This window comes from Siniperca chuatsi, linkage group LG16, assembly GCF_020085105.1.
Source record: "Siniperca chuatsi isolate FFG_IHB_CAS linkage group LG16, ASM2008510v1, whole genome shotgun sequence".
Taxonomy (NCBI): domain Eukaryota; kingdom Metazoa; phylum Chordata; class Actinopteri; order Centrarchiformes; family Sinipercidae; genus Siniperca; species Siniperca chuatsi.
In genome coordinates this window covers 14744904-14762856 of record NC_058057.1, presented here as the reverse complement: position 1 = coordinate 14762856, position 17953 = coordinate 14744904, and the positions used below count along the sequence as shown (strand labels likewise).

General features: G+C 42.4%; 1 protein-coding gene across 1 annotated transcript; it reads right to left on the bottom strand.

Moving 5' to 3' along the window:
- Positions 1 to 11829: 11829 nt before the first annotated feature.
- Positions 11830 to 15157, bottom strand: eif2b2 (eukaryotic translation initiation factor 2B, subunit 2 beta). The gene is made up of 8 exons (XM_044168393.1): positions 14891 to 15157; positions 14010 to 14130; positions 13005 to 13156; positions 12704 to 12867; positions 12494 to 12589; positions 12279 to 12416; positions 12135 to 12201; positions 11830 to 12030 (listed from the first exon to the last, which is right to left on the bottom strand). Exons 1-8 carry the CDS (start codon positions 15060 to 15062, stop codon positions 11873 to 11875), a joined length of 1068 nt encoding a protein of 355 aa, XP_044024328.1. The 5' UTR covers positions 15063 to 15157; the 3' UTR covers positions 11830 to 11872.
- Between the last annotated feature and the right edge of the window lie 2796 nt (positions 15158 to 17953).

Here is a 17953-nt window from a genome sequence, read left to right as displayed (position 1 = left end):
TTGTAGAATGTCCACAATAAATGAATAATAATAATACAAAAATAATCTCGTGCAGTTGATGAATGTGACGGACATGACCTTGATAAAGGTGTGTTGTTGTTTTAATTGTTGTGGCTCTTGTTGACTGTGACTGACTCGTCACGTGCAGTCGTGAACGAGTCACTGTAGAGCTTCAGCACAAAGAGAAACAAAGTTTCAGCAGTGACAACTGTTCCGGGATCAGCCTTCATCACTGCAGCTGCAGTTTGATTTTGCGCCGCTGCCGCGTGCTCCGTGGTGACGTCACGTTAGTCCAAGTCAAAAGCCCTGTGAGCGTGTGTGTTTGCCGCCGGGTGCGGTGGCGCGCGCCTGTAATCCAAGCTACCGGGAGGCTGAGGCTGGCGGATCGTTTGAGCTCAGGAGCTCTGAGCTGCAGCGGACTATGCCGATCGGGTGTCCACACTAAGCTCGGTATCGATATGGTGCTCCTGGGGAGCCCGGGGCCACCAGGTCGTCTAAGGAGGGTGCACCGGCCCAGGTCGGAAACGGAGCAGGTCAAAGCCCCGTGCCGCTCAGTAGTGGGATCGCGCCTGTGAATAGACGCTGTAGTGCAGCCTGAGTGAGACAGCGGGACCCGGTCTTTTCACACTCCTCAGCGCGCGCGCACTCACACACATTATAGCTTTACATCTTCCTCTTCTTATTCCATGAAAAACCTTCACACACCAGCTGCTTCTGCTTCTTCTGCACCGCCTCCACCTGGAGGACACCTGCAACTACACCAACCACACTGACTACTTCTCACGATGTCCTGCAGGTGGCAGCAAACTAAAACTACAAACATTCAACAGCTTCCTGTCGGTTACTCATGAGCACACTTCTTCCATTCACCTTCGGTGTTTTCGTGATGATAGTTTTGTTCTAGTGAAAATGCAGCAAATGTTCAAATAAAGGAAACACAACACAGAAACATATTTACAATAGATGCTTTTAGGTTCATTGATCCAACAGGTATCTGCGGGGTTGTAATGCCATTGTACCGAAACACTTCTTGTCTGTGTGATTATTGTGTGAAAACAGTTGATGTGATGTTTCTGATCTGCTGTCTGAACCCACTGACGGATGATTTACATTAAAAAATCCATCTAATTCTTCATCTCCGCTCTTCTACCAACGAGCTGTTTTCCATGTAAAGTGTGTCATCAGGCCAAAGTGTTTCACCCAAAGATGAAGCTAACTGACATTGTATTCATTCATTTTGCTCAGAGGGAAATAAAATACCTACAACTATAACTTTAGGTTGGTTTACAGTGTCTCAGGTGTTAAAACGTCCTGGACCATGCCAGAAAAAAGCTTCAGTGTCTTTTCTTTCCTCCACAGACTTTCTTTTTGGTAAGTTGTCACTGCAAAGGGGCAAAACCACACATCCTGCTAACTTAACTCTGTGTATGTTCACAATAGTGCCAAAGTCTCACAGGCTGATTGTTGCTTCTTCCCACACTGCAAGTTGTTGGATTATTTCATAGATGAAACATTTCTCACTGAGGTTTGATGACATGAGGGCTACTCATAGATTTTACAGTTTTGTGGCAGGAAACGTCTGTATAAAATACTAAAAAGAAATGGTAATAAAAATGTATCGTCAGTCAGTTGAAAATATTATTGTCTTATTGACTACACATGGACAATAAACTGGACTGGGCTAAGAACACTCAAGCTGTTTACAGGAAGGGCCAGAGCCGCCTCTATTTCCAGAGGAGGCTGAGGTCCTTCAACATCTGCCGGACAATGCTGAGGATGTTTTATGAGTCTGTGGTGGCCAGTGCTATCCTGTATGCTGTTGCATGCTGGGGCAGCAGGTTGAGGGTAGCGGACGCTAACAGACTCAACAAACTGATCTGTAAGGCCAGTGACATTGTGGGGGTGGAGCTGGACTCTCTGGCAGTGGTGTCAGAGAGGACGATGCTGGCCAAACTACCTGCCATCTTGGACAGTGTCTCCCACCCGCTCCATGACGTGCTGGTCAAACAAAGGAGCACCTTCAGCGGAAGACTCATCCCCCAAAATGCACCACAGAGCACCACAGGAAGTCATTCCTGCCTGTGGCCATCAAACTCTGTAACTCCTCCCTCTAAGTGTCAGTCTATATGACCGTAAGTCATTAAACTGGACATTGATCATTACATCTCTGCAATACTTGACATAATTGTGCAATATCCTGTGTTAAAACTCCTGTGCAATATTTGAATTTAAAATTCCCTATTTGTTGATATTATTCATACTTCTATTACTGCTGTGCAATATCCTCCGTCTCATTGGTACTTCACACTTATTTTATCTTATACTTACACCCACCTGGTACTTAATTTATTTTCTGACCTGTTTTTATAGTGTATTGTATTATATTTTGTACTTCTATTCCTGTGTTCACTGACGTAAAGGCGAGCTGCTGCTGTAAAGAGTTTCCCTTCGGGGATCAATAAAGTATTTCTGATTCTGATTATAACCTTAATAAGCTACACTTAACTTGACAGTTCATGCACTATTACTTTATACCGTATTATTATCATCATTGACAGATTACAAAGTTTCTAAATGAATCTGACTTAATGTGAAACTCCAAGAAGTAAATGTTACTTTTGACAAACTGATTTTCTGTTGAGTTGTGGTTTTGATTTAAGTTTTATTGTCAGGTTTGTGTTTATATTGTAGAATGTCCACAATAAATGAATAATAATAATACAAAAATAATCTCGTGCAGTTGATGAATGTGACGGACATGACCTTGATAAAGGTGTGTTGTTGTTTTAATTGTTGTGGCTCTTGTTGACTGTGACTGACTCGTCACGTGCAGTCGTGAACGAGTCACTGTAGAGCTTCAGCACAAAGAGAAACAAAGTTTCAGCAGTGACAACTGTTCCGGGATCAGCCTTCATCACTGCAGCTGCAGTTTGATTTTGCGCCGCTGCCGCGTGCTCCGTGGTGACGTCACGTTAGTCCAAGTCAAAAGCCCTGTGAGCGTGTGTGTTTGCCGCCGGGTGCGGTGGCGCGCGCCTGTAATCCAAGCTACCGGGAGGCTGAGGCTGGCGGATCGTTTGAGCTCAGGAGCTCTGAGCTGCAGCGGACTATGCCGATCGGGTGTCCACACTAAGCTCGGTATCGATATGGTGCTCCTGGGGAGCCCGGGGCCACCAGGTCGTCTAAGGGGGGTGCACCGGCCCAGGTCGGAAACGGAGCAGGTCAAAGCCCCGTGCCGCTCAGTAGTGGGATCGCGCCTGTGAATAGACGCTGTAGTGCAGCCTGAGTGAGACAGCGGGACCCGGTCTTTTCACACTCTCTCAGCGCGCGCGCGCGCACTCACACACATTATAGCTTTACATCTTCCTCTTCTTATTCCATGAAAACCTTCACACACCAGCTGCTTCTGCTTCTTCTGCACCGCCTCCACCTGGAGGACACCTGCAACTACACCAACCACACTGACTACTTCTCACGATGTCCTGCAGGTGGCAGCAAACTAAAACTACAAACATTCAACAGCTTCCTGTCGGTTACTCATGAGCACACTTCTTCCATTCACCTTCGGTGTTTTCGTGATGATAGTTTTGTTCTAGTGAAAATGCAGCAAATGTTCAAATAAAGGAAACACAACACAGAAACATATTTACAATAGATGCTTTTAGGTTCATTGATCCAACAGGTATCTGCGGGGTTGTAATGCCATTGTACCGAAACACTTCTTGTCTGTGTGATTATTGTGTGAAAACAGTTGATGTGATGTTTCTGATCTGCTGTCTGAACCCACTGACGGATGATTTACATTAAAAAATCCATCTAATTCTTCATCTCCGCTCTTCTACCAACGAGCTGTTTTCCATGTAAAGTGTGTCATCAGGCCAAAGTGTTTCACCCAAAGATGAAGCTAACTGACATTGTATTCATTCATTTTGCTCAGAGGGAAATAAAATACCTACAACTATAACTTTAGGTTGGTTTACAGTGTCTCAGGTGTTAAAACGTCCTGGACCATGCCAGAAAAAAGCTTCAGTGTCTTTTCTTTCCTCCACAGACTTTCTTTTTTGGTAAGTTGTCACTGCAAAGGGGCAAAACCACACATCCTGCTAACTTAACTCTGTGTATGTTCACAATAGTGCCAAAGTCTCACAGGCTGATTGTTGCTTCTTCCCACACTGCAAGTTGTTGGATTATTTCATAGATGAAACATTTCTCACTGAGGTTTGATGACATGAGGGCTACTCATAGATTTTACAGTTTTGTGGCAGGAAACGTCTGTATAAAATACTAAAAAGAAATGGTAATAAAAATGTATCGTCAGTCAGTTGAAAATATTATTGTCTTATTGACTACACATGGACAATAAACTGGACTGGGCTAAGAACACTCAAGCTGTTTACAGGAAGGGCCAGAGCCGCCTCTATTTCCAGAGGAGGCTGAGGTCCTTCAACATCTGCCGGACAATGCTGAGGATGTTTTATGAGTCTGTGGTGGCCAGTGCTATCCTGTATGCTGTTGCATGCTGGGGCAGCAGGTTGAGGGTAGTGGACGCTAACAGACTCAACAAACTGATCTGTAAGGCCAGTGACATTGTGGGGGTGGAGCTGGACTCTCTGGCAGTGGTGTCAGAGAGGACGATGCTGGCCAAACTACCTGCCATCTTGGACAGTGTCTCCCACCCGCTCCATGACGTGCTGGTCAAACAAAGGAGCACCTTCAGCGGAAGACTCATCCCCCAAAATGCACCACAGAGCACCACAGGAAGTCATTCCTGCCTGTGGCCATCAAACTCTGTAACTCCTCCCTCTAAGTGTCAGTCTATATGACCGTAAGTCATTAAACTGGACATTGATCATTACATCTCTGCAATACTTGACATAATTGTGCAATATCCTGTGTTAAAACTCCTGTGCAATATTTGAATTTAAAATTCCCTATTTGTTGATATTATTCATACTTCTATTACTGCTGTGCAATATCCTCCGTCTCATTGGTACTTCACACTTATTTTATCTTATACTTACACCCACCTGGTACTTAATTTATTTTCTGACCTGTTTTTATAGTGTATTGTATTATATTTTGTACTTCTATTCCTGTGTTCACTGACGTAAAGGCGAGCTGCTGTAACAAAGAGTTTCCCTTCGGGGATCAATAAAGTATTTCTGATTCTGATTATAACCTTAATAAGCTACACTTAACTTGACAGTTCATGCACTATTACTTTATACCGTATTATTATCATCATTGACAGATTACAAAGTTTCTAAATGAATCTGACTTAATGTGAAACTCCAAGAAGTAAATGTTACTTTTGACAAACTGATTTTCTGTTGAGTTGTGGTTTTGATTTAAGTTTTATTGTCAGGTTTGTGTTTATATTGTAGAATGTCCACAATAAATGAATAATAATAATACAAAAATAATCTCGTGCAGTTGATGAATGTGACGGACATGACCTTGATAAAGGTGTGTTGTTGTTTTAATTGTTGTGGCTCTTGTTGACTGTGACTGACTCGTCACGTGCAGTCGTGAACGAGTCACTGTAGAGCTTCAGCACAAAGAGAAACAAAGTTTCAGCAGTGACAACTGTTCCGGGATCAGCCTTCATCACTGCAGCTGCAGTTTGATTTTGCGCCGCTGCTGCGCGTGCTCCGTGGTGACGTCACGTTAGTCCAAGTCAAAAGCCCTGTGAGCGTGTGTGTTTGCCGCCGGGTGCGGTGGCGCGCGCCTGTAATCCAAGCTACCGGGAGGCTGAGGCTGGCGGATCGTTTGAGCTCAGGAGCTCTGAGCTGCAGCGGACTATGCCGATCGGGTGTCCACACTAAGCTCGGTATCGATATGGTGCTCCTGGGGGAGCCCGGGGCCACCAGGTCGTCTAAGGAGGGGTGCACCGGCCCAGGTCGGAAACGGAGCAGGTCAAAGCCCCCGTGCCGCTCAGTAGTGGGATCGCGCCTGTGAATAGACGCTGTAGTGCAGCCTGAGTGAGACAGCGGGACCCGGTCTTTTCACACTCCTCATCGCGCGCGCGCGCGCGCACTCACACACATTATAGCTTTACATCTTCCTCTTCTTATTCCATGAAAAACCTTCACACACCAGCTGCTTCTGCTTCTTCTGCACCGCCTCCACCTGGAGGACACCTGCAACTACACCAACCACACTGACTACTTCTCACGATGTCCTGCAGGTGGCAGCAAACTAAAACTACAAACATTCAACAGCTTCCTGTCGGTTACTCATGAGCACACTTCTTCCATTCACCTTCGGTGTTTTCGTGATGATAGTTTTGTTCTAGTGAAAATGCAGCAAATGTTCAAATAAAGGAAACACAACACAGAAACATATTTACAATAGATGCTTTTAGGTTCATTGATCCAACAGGTATCTGCGGGGTTGTAATGCCATTGTACCGAAACACTTCTTGTCTGTGTGATTATTGTGTGAAAACAGTTGATGTGATGTTTCTGATCTGCTGTCTGAACCCACTGACGGATGATTTACATTAAAAAATCCATCTAATTCTTCATCTCCGCTCTTCTACCAACGAGCTGTTTTCCATGTAAAGTGTGTCATCAGGCCAAAGTGTTTCACCCAAAGATGAAGCTAACTGACATTGTATTCATTCATTTTGCTCAGAGGGAAATAAAATACCTACAACTATAACTTTAGGTTGGTTTACAGTGTCTCAGGTGTTAAAACGTCCTGGACCATGCCAGAAAAAAGCTTCAGTGTCTTTTCTTTCCTCCACAGACTTTCTTTTTGGTAAGTTGTCACTGCAAAGGGGCAAAACCACACATCCTGCTAACTTAACTCTGTGTATGTTCACAATAGTGCCAAAGTCTCACAGGCTGATTGTTGCTTCTTCCCACACTGCAAGTTGTTGGATTATTTCATAGATGAAACATTTCTCACTGAGGTTTGATGACATGAGGGCTACTCATAGATTTTACAGTTTTGTGGCAGGAAACGTCTGTATAAAATACTAAAAAGAAATGGTAATAAAAATGTATCGTCAGTCAGTTGAAAATATTATTGTCTTATTGACTACACATGGACAATAAACTGGACTGGGCTAAGAACACTCAAGCTGTTTACAGGAAGGGCCAGAGCCGCCTCTATTTCCAGAGGAGGCTGAGGTCCTTCAACATCTGCCGGACAATGCTGAGGATGTTTTATGAGTCTGTGGTGGCCAGTGCTATCCTGTATGCTGTTGCATGCTGGGGCAGCAGGTTGAGGGTAGCGGACGCTAACAGACTCAACAAACTGATCTGTAAGGCCAGTGACATTGTGGGGGTGGAGCTGGACTCTCTGGCAGTGGTGTCAGAGAGGACGATGCTGGCCAAACTACCTGCCATCTTGGACAGTGTCTCCCACCCGCTCCATGACGTGCTGGTCAAACAAAGGAGCACCTTCAGCGGAAGACTCATCCCCAAAATGCACCACAGAGCACCACAGGAAGTCATTCCTGCCTGTGGCCATCAAACTCTGTAACTCCTCCTCTAAGTGTCAGTCTATATGACCGTAAGTCATTAAACTGGACATTGATCATTACATCTCTGCAATACTTGACATAATTGTGCAATATCCTGTGTTAAAACTCCTGTGCAATATTTGAATTTAAAATTCCCTATTTGTTGATATTATTCATACTTCTATTACTGCTGTGCAATATCCTCCGTCTCATTGGTACTTCACACTTATTTTATCTTATACTTACACCCACCTGGTACTTAATTTATTTTCTGACCTGTTTTTATAGTGTATTGTATTATATTTTGTACTTCTATTCCTGTGTTCACTGACGTAAAGGCGAGCTGCTGTAACAAAGAGTTTTCTTCGGGGATCAATAAAGTATTTCTGATTCTGATTATAACCTTAATAAGCTACACTTAACTTGACAGTTCATGCACTATTACTTTATACCGTATTATTATCATCATTGACAGATTACAAAGTTTCTAAATGAATCTGACTTAATGTGAAACTCCAAGAAGTAAATGTTACTTTTGACAAACTGATTTTCTGTTGAGTTGTGGTTTTTGATTTAAGTTTTATTGTCAGGTTTGTGTTTATATTGTAGAATGTCCACAATAAATGAATAATAATAATACAAAAATAATCTCGTGCAGTTGATGAATGTGACGGACATGACCTTGATAAAGGTGTGTTGTTGTTTTAATTGTTGTGGCTCTTGTTGACTGTGACTGACTCGTCACGTGCAGTCGTGAACGAGTCACTGTAGAGCTTCAGCACAAAGAGAAACAAAGTTTCAGCAGTGACAACTGTTCCGGGATCAGCCTTCATCACTGCAGCTGCAGTTTGATTTTGCGCCGCTGCCGCGTGCTCCGTGGTGACGTCACGTTAGTCCAAGTCAAAAGCCCTGTGAGCGTGTGTGTTTGCCGCCGGGTGCGGTGGCGCGCGCCTGTAATCCAAGCTACCGGGAGGCTGAGGCTGGCGGATCGTTTGAGCTCAGGAGCTCTGAGCTGCAGCGGACTATGCCGATCGGGTGTCCACACTAAGCTCGGTATCGATATGGTGCTCCTGGGGGAGCCCGGGGCCACCAGGTCGTCTAAGGAGGGGTGCACCGGCCCAGGTCGGAAACGGAGCAGGTCAAAGCCCCCGTGCCGCTCAGTAGTGGGATCGCGCCTGTGAATAGACGCTGTAGTGCAGCCTGAGTGAGACAGCGGGACCCGGTCTTTTCACACTCCTCAGCGCGCGCGCGCGCGCACTCACACACATTATAGCTTTACATCTTCCTCTTCTTATTCCATGAAAAACCTTCACACACCAGCTGCTTCTGCTTCTTCTGCACCGCCTCCACCTGGAGGACACCTGCAACTACACCAACCACACTGACTACTTCTCACGATGTCCTGCAGGTGGCAGCAAACTAAAACTACAAACATTCAACAGCTTCCTGTCGGTTACTCATGAGCACACTTCTTCCATTCACCTTCGGTGTTTTCGTGATGATAGTTTTGTTCTAGTGAAAATGCAGCAAATGTTCAAATAAAGGAAACACAACACAGAAACATATTTACAATAGATGCTTTTAGGTTCATTGATCCAACAGGTATCTGCGGGGTTGTAATGCCATTGTACCGAAACACTTCTTGTCTGTGTGATTATTGTGTGAAAACAGTTGATGTGATGTTTCTGATCTGCTGTCTGAACCCACTGACGGATGATTTACATTAAAAAATCCATCTAATTCTTCATCTCCGCTCTTCTACCAACGAGCTGTTTTCCATGTAAAGTGTGTCATCAGGCCAAAGTGTTTCACCCAAAGATGAAGCTAACTGACATTGTATTCATTCATTTTGCTCAGAGGGAAATAAAATACCTACAACTATAACTTTAGGTTGGTTTACAGTGTCTCAGGTGTTAAAACGTCCTGGACCATGCCAGAAAAAGCTTCAGTGTCTTTTCTTTCCTCCACAGACTTTCTTTTTGGTAAGTTGTCACTGCAAAGGGCAAAACCACACATCCTGCTAACTTAACTCTGTGTATGTTCACAATAGTGCCAAAGTCTCACAGGCTGATTGTTGCTTCTTCCCACACTGCAAGTTGTTGGATTATTTCATAGATGAAACATTTCTCACTGAGGTTTGATGACATGAGGGCTACTCATAGATTTTACAGTTTTGTGGCAGGAAACGTCTGTATAAAATACTAAAAGAAATGGTAATAAAAATGTATCGTCAGTCAGTTGAAAATATTATTGTCTTATTGACTACACATGGACAATAAACTGGACTGGGCTAAGAACACTCAAGCTGTTTACAGGAAGGGCCAGAGCCGCCTCTATTTCCAGAGGAGGCTGAGGTCCTTCAACATCTGCCGGACAATGCTGAGGATGTTTTATGAGTCTGTGGTGGCCAGTGCTATCCTGTATGCTGTTGCATGCTGGGGCAGCAGGTTGAGGGTAGTGGACGCTAACAGACTCAACAAACTGATCTGTAAGGCCAGTGACATTGTGGGGGTGGAGCTGGACTCTCTGGCAGTGGTGTCAGAGAGGACGATGCTGGCCAAACTACCTGCCATCTTGGACAGTGTCTCCCACCCGCTCCATGATGTGCTGGTCAAACAAAGGAGCACCTTCAGCGGAAGACTCATCCCCCAAAATGCACCACAGAGCACCACAGGAAGTCATTCCTGCCTGTGGCCATCAAACTCTGTAACTCCTCCCTCTAAGTGTCAGTCTATATGACCGTAAGTCATTAAACTGGACATTGATCATTACATCTCTGCAATACTTGACATAATTGTGCAATATCCTGTGTTAAAACTCCTGTGCAATATTTGAATTTAAAATTCCCTATTTGTTGATATTATTCATACTTCTATTACTGCTGTGCAATATCCTCCGTCTCATTGGTACTTCACACTTATTTTATCTTATACTTACACCCACCTGGTACTTAATTTATTTTCTGACCTGTTTTTATAGTGTATTGTATTATATTTTGTACTTCTATTCCTGTGTTCACTGACGTAAAGGCGAGCTGCTGTAACAAAGAGTTTCCCTTCGGGGATCAATAAAGTATTTCTGATTCTGATTATAACCTTAATAAGCTACACTTAACTTGACAGTTCATGCACTATTACTTTATACCGTATTATTATCATCATTGACAGATTACAAAGTTTCTAAATGAATCTGACTTAATGTGAAACTCCAAGAAGTAAATGTTACTTTTGACAAACTGATTTTCTGTTGAGTTGTGGTTTTTGATTTAAGTTTTATTGTCAGGTTTGTGTTTATATTGTAGAATGTCCACAATAAATGAATAATAATAATACAAAAATAATCTCGTGCAGTTGATGAATGTGACGGACATGACCTTGATAAAGGTGTGTTGTTGTTTTAATTGTTGTGGCTCTTGTTGACTGTGACTGACTCGTCACGTGCAGTCGTGAACGAGTCACTGTAGAGCTTCAGCACAAAGAGAAACAAAGTTTCAGCAGTGACAACTGTTCCGGGATCAGCCTTCATCACTGCAGCTGCAGTTTGATTTTGCGCCGCTGCCGCGTGCTCCGTGGTGACGTCACGTTAGTCCAAGTCAAAAGCCCTGTGAGCGTGTGTGTTTGCCGCCGGGTGCGGTGGCGCGCGCCTGTAATCCAAGCTACCGGGAGGCTGAGGCTGGCGGATCGTTTGAGCTCAGGAGCTCTGAGCTGCAGCGGACTATGCCGATCGGGTGTCCACACTAAGCTCGGTATCGATATGGTGCTCCTGGGGAGCCCGGGGCCACCAGGTCGTCTAAGGAGGTGCACCGGCCCAGGTCGGAAACGGAGCAGGTCAAAGCCCCGTGCCGCTCAGTAGTGGGATCGCGCCTGTGAATAGACGCTGTAGTGCAGCCTGAGTGAGACAGCGGGACCCGGTCTTTTCACACTCCTCAGCGCGCGCGCACACTCACACACATTATAGCTTTACATCTTCCTCTTCTTATTCCATGAAAAACCTTCACACACCAGCTGCTTCTGCTTCTTCTGCACCGCCTCCACCTGGAGGACACCTGCAACTACACCAACCACACAGTACTTTTGACCTGACACATTTCTCAGCCATGAAGCTGCCAGTCGGGGAAAATGGAGGTTTCATTCATCCTCTTTATGGAATTAAGCTTCCTTAACTTGTATTTAGCTTCAGTCAGTTTATTCTCTCTATTAATGATGCTGTTACACATGGAGTCCGTTTCTTTACAAACTGCAATAACAAAGCATTTAGATTTTTAGATACTGATGTTTGATTTCATGGAAATCATTTAACATTTTGCAAGACTTTAGTGAGAAATTGCTGTATGGAACTAAAAATTATAGACACAAATGACACCGCTTTAACCATTTAATTTAATTTATTTGTTAATTACACTGGTTAAAGTTCGTGGTCTTCTGGGTGGTAAAGTTCGCTCATCAGTCGGTAGATGTATGACGGTGCATGTCCTCCGATGTTAGAGATGAACAGTGTGATGATCTCAGGTGGGACATAGTCAAACACCGGACAGTGCACGTTCACCTTTGAGAGAATCTCACCTGAAATCCAAATGGTAAACTCTGAATTCCTCAGAAAACAAACTTTAAGATACTATATTATTCTCCAAAAGTGGATATTCAAAAGATGAAGATTTAGTTGTTACCTTCGGTGAAAGGAAGCACCTCATGTGGAGAGACAAACTTATGGAAGGTATCTTCTTCATTTGGGAACTAAAAACACAAAATAGTTTTATCATTTATTGTCTGCAGGAATTATAGAAACCTGGCAGACAAGAGAGTGTTCTTACCTGAGGCGAGAGTTTGAACATGGGAGCACAAACAATCAGAGGTGTTGAGTGGTGCTTGGCTGCAAGGGCCAGAGTGTGTGTCCCATTGACAGCCCTCAGCCCTCCGTTCGCCAGAACTGTCTGCGTACCAATGATGACCTGAAGAGAGATCGCCACACAGGTTAACCCACATGCTCTGACATGACGGTTTCAAAGTCTTCTGCGGTGTCAAATACCTTATTGACACGAGACATGACTGCAAATATGGCAGCGTCTGCAATCACGGTTGTTTCGATGCCAGCTTTTGAGAGACTGGTTGCCATCTCATGTCCCTGGTGGAAGGTGAACACATAAGATTGTAACAATCTTTTATCTCAGTAAGTTTTCTTTTTCCTACATGAACATATAATTTCAAATTTCTTGTATCTTTGATGTGTTTAGCCTACCTGGCAGAAGGGGGCGCACTCTGCCACGATGACATGGAACTTGCGTTTGCGAGCAGCGTCTTTGAGGAAGGCCTCCACGGTTCGAGAGCGCCCAATAGTCATGATGACCTCATTAGAGTGAATGTGCTCCAGGGCCTGCATCGCAATGTTGTCAGTTGTTCCCTCTGAAAAATGAAGAGGTGAAGGGAGTTTTTAAACCTCCCAGAATAAATACAGACTTTGCTTCAGTTTAAATTACGAATATCTAATACCAGCTGATGGATTAATGACCTGCTTGTTAAAAAGAAGAGAAAAAACGTACCTAGCTCGGTCAGCAACTCATTGATGGCCTCAATGACGTTCGCTTTGAGGGCGGCGAAATGCTGTCTGAAATTCTCCTCGCTGAGTCCTCCAGAGGTCAGCAGCTTGTGGAGAGATTCCTGCTGGTCTGTCTCTTCACTGCTACCTCGAGATCTGCAGGAAACAACAGAGCAAACACGCTCTTATGAAGAGGAAAAGACAAGAAGGGGAATTTCCCTGTAGATGTAGTGAACAAACAAGACGAGTACTACAGCAAATACACATATACAGAATGGACATGAAAGGGAAGCAGCAGGGGAAGACAGTCAAAAAAAAACTTCACAAAAAAAATATTGAAGGATTTTTGCGATTTTGAGGTAACACTTTATTTTATGGATCTGTATTTTCCTAATACAGTTTCCAATAATAAACGAATAAAGAATGAATATTGACTTTGGTTTAAATTGAGCTGTTCTTCTGAGGAAAAAGGCTGTTTTCCTTATAATCAGTAGCAAATTACATAATTATTTCCAGGAAACTTATTTTATAATTATAATTTATCCCAAATTATTAGGAAATTATGGACCTGTAAAACGAACCAAATTGCTTTCACATTATCTGAAGAAAAAATTGTTTGCATATATTGTTGGCTTTTCTTTTAAAAAAATGTTAACAGGGCTTAACTTTGTTACATTTACTCTTATGAAAATGAAAATTATTAAGTTAATAATGTTCTATAAATCAAACCCAATGTAACCAATAATAAATGCACAAGCATCCAAACAAATATAACGAGCACTGCTTTGATTATATAACTTGACAGCATCTGCTTCCGATGAGGCTATAAAGTGACAACCGTACGACTTTTCAGTATACGTGCCTGCTATGTGCAGTAAATCCAGATCAGCATTCATAACATCCTGGCCATATGAGTGCGTATATATCGTGTATATCAACGACCTTAATCTATAACCTTTCCAGTGCAGTGACTGGTTTCAACAGCTGTCAGTCCCTGAGGCCTCCTCACCTGGCATATTCCTCTCTGATGATCTTCAGCACACGTCTGATCATGTTACCAACAGTGGTCTCTGATGGCTGGGCGGCAGTCATCCTCCTCCCCTCTTTCCGGATTATTTCCATCAGATCGCCTGAAACAGAGAACATTTTAGTGGAAATAAGATATCTGTAAATGCTAAAGCTTGTGACAAATCTACTGTTGTCAACTCCTATTCTTATAATTTTAATCATATGTACTCCTTTTCTTTTCCATTTGTACTTTACACGAATAGAGAGTGTAACATTTAGGTGTTACATTTACATTTGTAATTTGTAACATTTGCAGCATAGTTCCACAAATGCACCTTTCAGTACGGTTTACTCACTGCTTTTAATTAGCAATAAAGAAACACTTTATAGTACCACGTTTTCTCATTCACGTGTTGCAGACAGTTTTACTTTGCACCTCCATTTATTTTACATGCATATATATATTTTCCTCCACACATATATTTTATTCTACTATGTATGCAAATCTTGTATGTAGCTATAGATTTATTTTACTACGTATAACAGTGTATTGGGCACAGAACTACATTTGGGAAGAATAAAGCTCAATTTTTATAATCTTATTTCAGTGACCTGTCTGATATAGAAAACAAACCAAGTCTACTTACTCCCTCAGTAGTTAACCCAAAGCCTTTATGAGAAACTCGTTACCTTAAACAACACTTTCTCTATCTGTAAAATGCACCAAAGGTTAGGCCTCCTATAAAGTATCAGCAGCAGTTACAGCAAATTTGACTATAGTCCACATTGTTAAGCTACAATGACAGCTTTCATATTTGTTGTCCTTACTGCTGTAATGTCAGAGTTAAACTGTAAATTAAGAAACAGAGTAGCACGAAGCACCTGCGCTGCTCCACCGTGCCTGTGCTGTGATTCTGCGGAGCAGGGCTGTCGTTTCTCGGGCTGTCTCCGCCGAGCCCCGCAGCGGTCCCGTCCCGCTCCCTCCACGCTTCAGGTCGGACAGAAACGCTTCAATTCTCTCCGTCAGGTCTGTTTCTTTGTCTGGGCCCGGCATAGTTGTTATAAAAACCACTTGCTGTCACAGTAAATCCTAGGACACTCAACACTTCCAGCATGAAACTGTTTTGACGAGGAAGTACTTCAGGAGTACATCCGGGTGATTATGGCTGCGCTTTCATTTGATTGGTGGACCGCTCCACGAGCTATTGCATGGAGTCTGCGGCGTGTCAGCAAACAAGAAACTGTGGACTTGGGAGTTTTGAAGCGTTTAATGAGCACCTTGGGCTACCTAAGCTTGTAACGCGGCCAGGCCAATCAGAAAAAGAGACGGGTGTAATGCCAAATTCTGTATCCCCTTCAGAATCTGTTCCCTTCCGTTAGATGCCTGGAAAATCGCCTGGAAATCATGTTTATGTTTCACTTTAGCAATGGATGCTTAAGTGAGCAAAACGTTACCCCATTTAATTCAGTTAATTTCATTTCAAACTTTCCTCAGATGTGCTCCGACTTTAATTATATATATTTCATGCAGTTTTATGTGTTGTTTGAAATTTTGTATGGAAAAGTCACTGAAAAGGTGCTTATTTGTGACCGGTGTGAACATACAATGTTTCATATTGACAACAGAATTCTAATTTTGATTCAAATACATTTTTATTTATTTACTTATTTTGAATGAATGAATGAAACACTGATATATTCTGAAATTACTAGGTAAACAGCCTACAGGTATAATATAAACTCATTGTAAATGTGTAGTAGATACAGGATCATGGAACCACATTGTTTTTTCAGTATTTTGTACTTTATTTAAACTTGGGAGGGAGGGCGATCTGTCTGTCGGTTGGTCGGTCCAACCATAGACTTATCACTTTGGTCCAGACCATTGACTGTATACACCATAGACTGGTCCAGACTGAAATGTCTAAACAATGATTGGATGGATTGCTTTGACATTTTAAACAGACACTGTGCCCAGACGACTGTAGTGATCCTCTGACTCTTCCTCTAGTGCCACGACAATTTTAGGTTTTGAGTGAATTTCTCATAAATTATGGGATGGATTTCCATGAAATGTCCACACAGGATGAATTTACGCCATCATTAGGTCAACATTTTAATTTGTCCAATACTTAAGTTTATGACCAAATAAAACTAATGACCTCCCGCAGCTGCACTCTTTGTTTATCGCAAATTAGCATGCTAACATGCTTAACTAAGATAGTGAACAACATGATAAACATTGTACTTTGCTGCTTAGCATCAGCATGTTAGCATACTAACATTAGCATGTAGCACAAAGCACCGCTGAGACGCTGGCATGGCTGTAGATCAACTCTGCCATGATCTGGTTCTATGCATAAATGTTTTCCTACTGTATATACTTTTTTTGAGTAGCATAAAGGCAACTACAAAACAAAATCTCACTATACAACCCTGTGTTGTACAATGATCACTAAATCTATCTTGCATGTAGGCTGGTTGTCCATTTGTTGCGGACAGTGTTCTTGTCCTTCCACCTCACGAGAAGTGTTTCTTCTTGTATCAAAAAGTTTCTCTTGGTGAAGTTTCAAACTCTCCCATGGGTGTGAAAGGAAACAAGCGATTTTGATGCATAGTCCCACGCCAGCAATATCTTCTTCTTGTAATCCAATCATTGACAGACAATGAAATTACAGGATGTCATGGGTGAATTTGCAGCCTTGGAATATATCCAAAACCAGGACAACACTTGGGTCACCGACCCAGTCCAATCTCTGGAAGGAGAGGGAGTGGGATCTATAATATGCCTCAATATGATACTTACAGTTTTATCAAGTTAATGAGGCAACGCTTCAGAGCTTGAAACCAACACAAACTGTCCTTCCTCTGATGACCTGGCAGGACTGTGTCCTTGTGGATTACCAGTTTTTGTTTTGGCATCAATGTATGGTGGCTCCCTAGTCTGAGATGAGACTATATCATAGGATATAGTAGTATTAGTTCAACAGTCTCATGCAGTGCTGTTGTAGCAGGTAAAGTGATGGTTGGTGATCAAACTGTGATTTTTCTCAATCAAATCACTTCAAATCCAAAGATTTCAGCAGGTGAATCGAAAAGGTAATTACCCATAGCATTGTTAACTAATATACATACCTAGAATCTCTTTATTGTCCTACTAGTCACAATTGTGGCCGATGAGCAACATGGATAGCATTTTATTATTTCAAAAAAATAGGAATTTTCAAAACTGTGTGATTTAGCTTACTCACCTTCTGTTGTTGAGCTTTCATGACTTATGAAGGCCATAATGAGCCCCTGCACTGTAACATGCTTTTAGTTGTTTGTTTGGGAGGGATGTGCTCAATTTTGATGACATCAAGCTCTTGTTGCTATGGAGTTTGAATGCACTCATCGGAAGTTGCTTTGGACAGAAGTGTCTTCCAAATGAATGTAATGACTCCATCCTGTCTTCAAAGTGCACCAAGGATGTAAACAGCTGTGGTCATGTGACCATTTACACCCAACAGGTGCAACTGCACAAATCTCTTCGGGACAAGTTGATCACAAATTACACATGAACATTGTAGAAATAAGGACATTTATAGTCTGAATTTTTTTTGACCAGCCGTGCAAACAGTGCTCATTTAAATATATAAAAAAAAGAACCAGTAAAAATTTTTAATGTGCTACCTTTTACACTTATACTGTTATGAGGTTATATATCTTATTTATTTAATAATATTTCTTCATCTTATTTATTTATCTATATATCTATATCTATATATATATATATATATATCTATCTATCTATATATATATATATATATATATATATATATATATCTATCTATCTATCTATCTCTATCTTACATTTGTGGGTTGATGAAACGCTTTTTAAAGTCAAAAACCACCTTTTAGACCCCATACATTACAAACAGGAAATATGTTAGACTACACCACAAC

Bases quoted from the DNA above. Each gene is read 5' to 3' on its own strand.
- eif2b2 (XM_044168393.1), bottom strand. From the start codon at position 15,062: ATGCCGGGCCCAGACAAAGAAACAGACCTGACGGAGAGAATTGAAGCG. The intron at 13,157-14,009 runs GTGAGGAGGCCT...TGTTTCCTGCAG, and splicing joins ATCAGAGAGGAATATGCCAG to ATCTCGAGGTAGCAGTGAAG. The intron at 12,202-12,278 runs GTAAGAACACTC...TTGTGTTTTTAG, and splicing joins TGTTCAAACTCTCGCCTCAG to TTCCCAAATGAAGAAGATAC.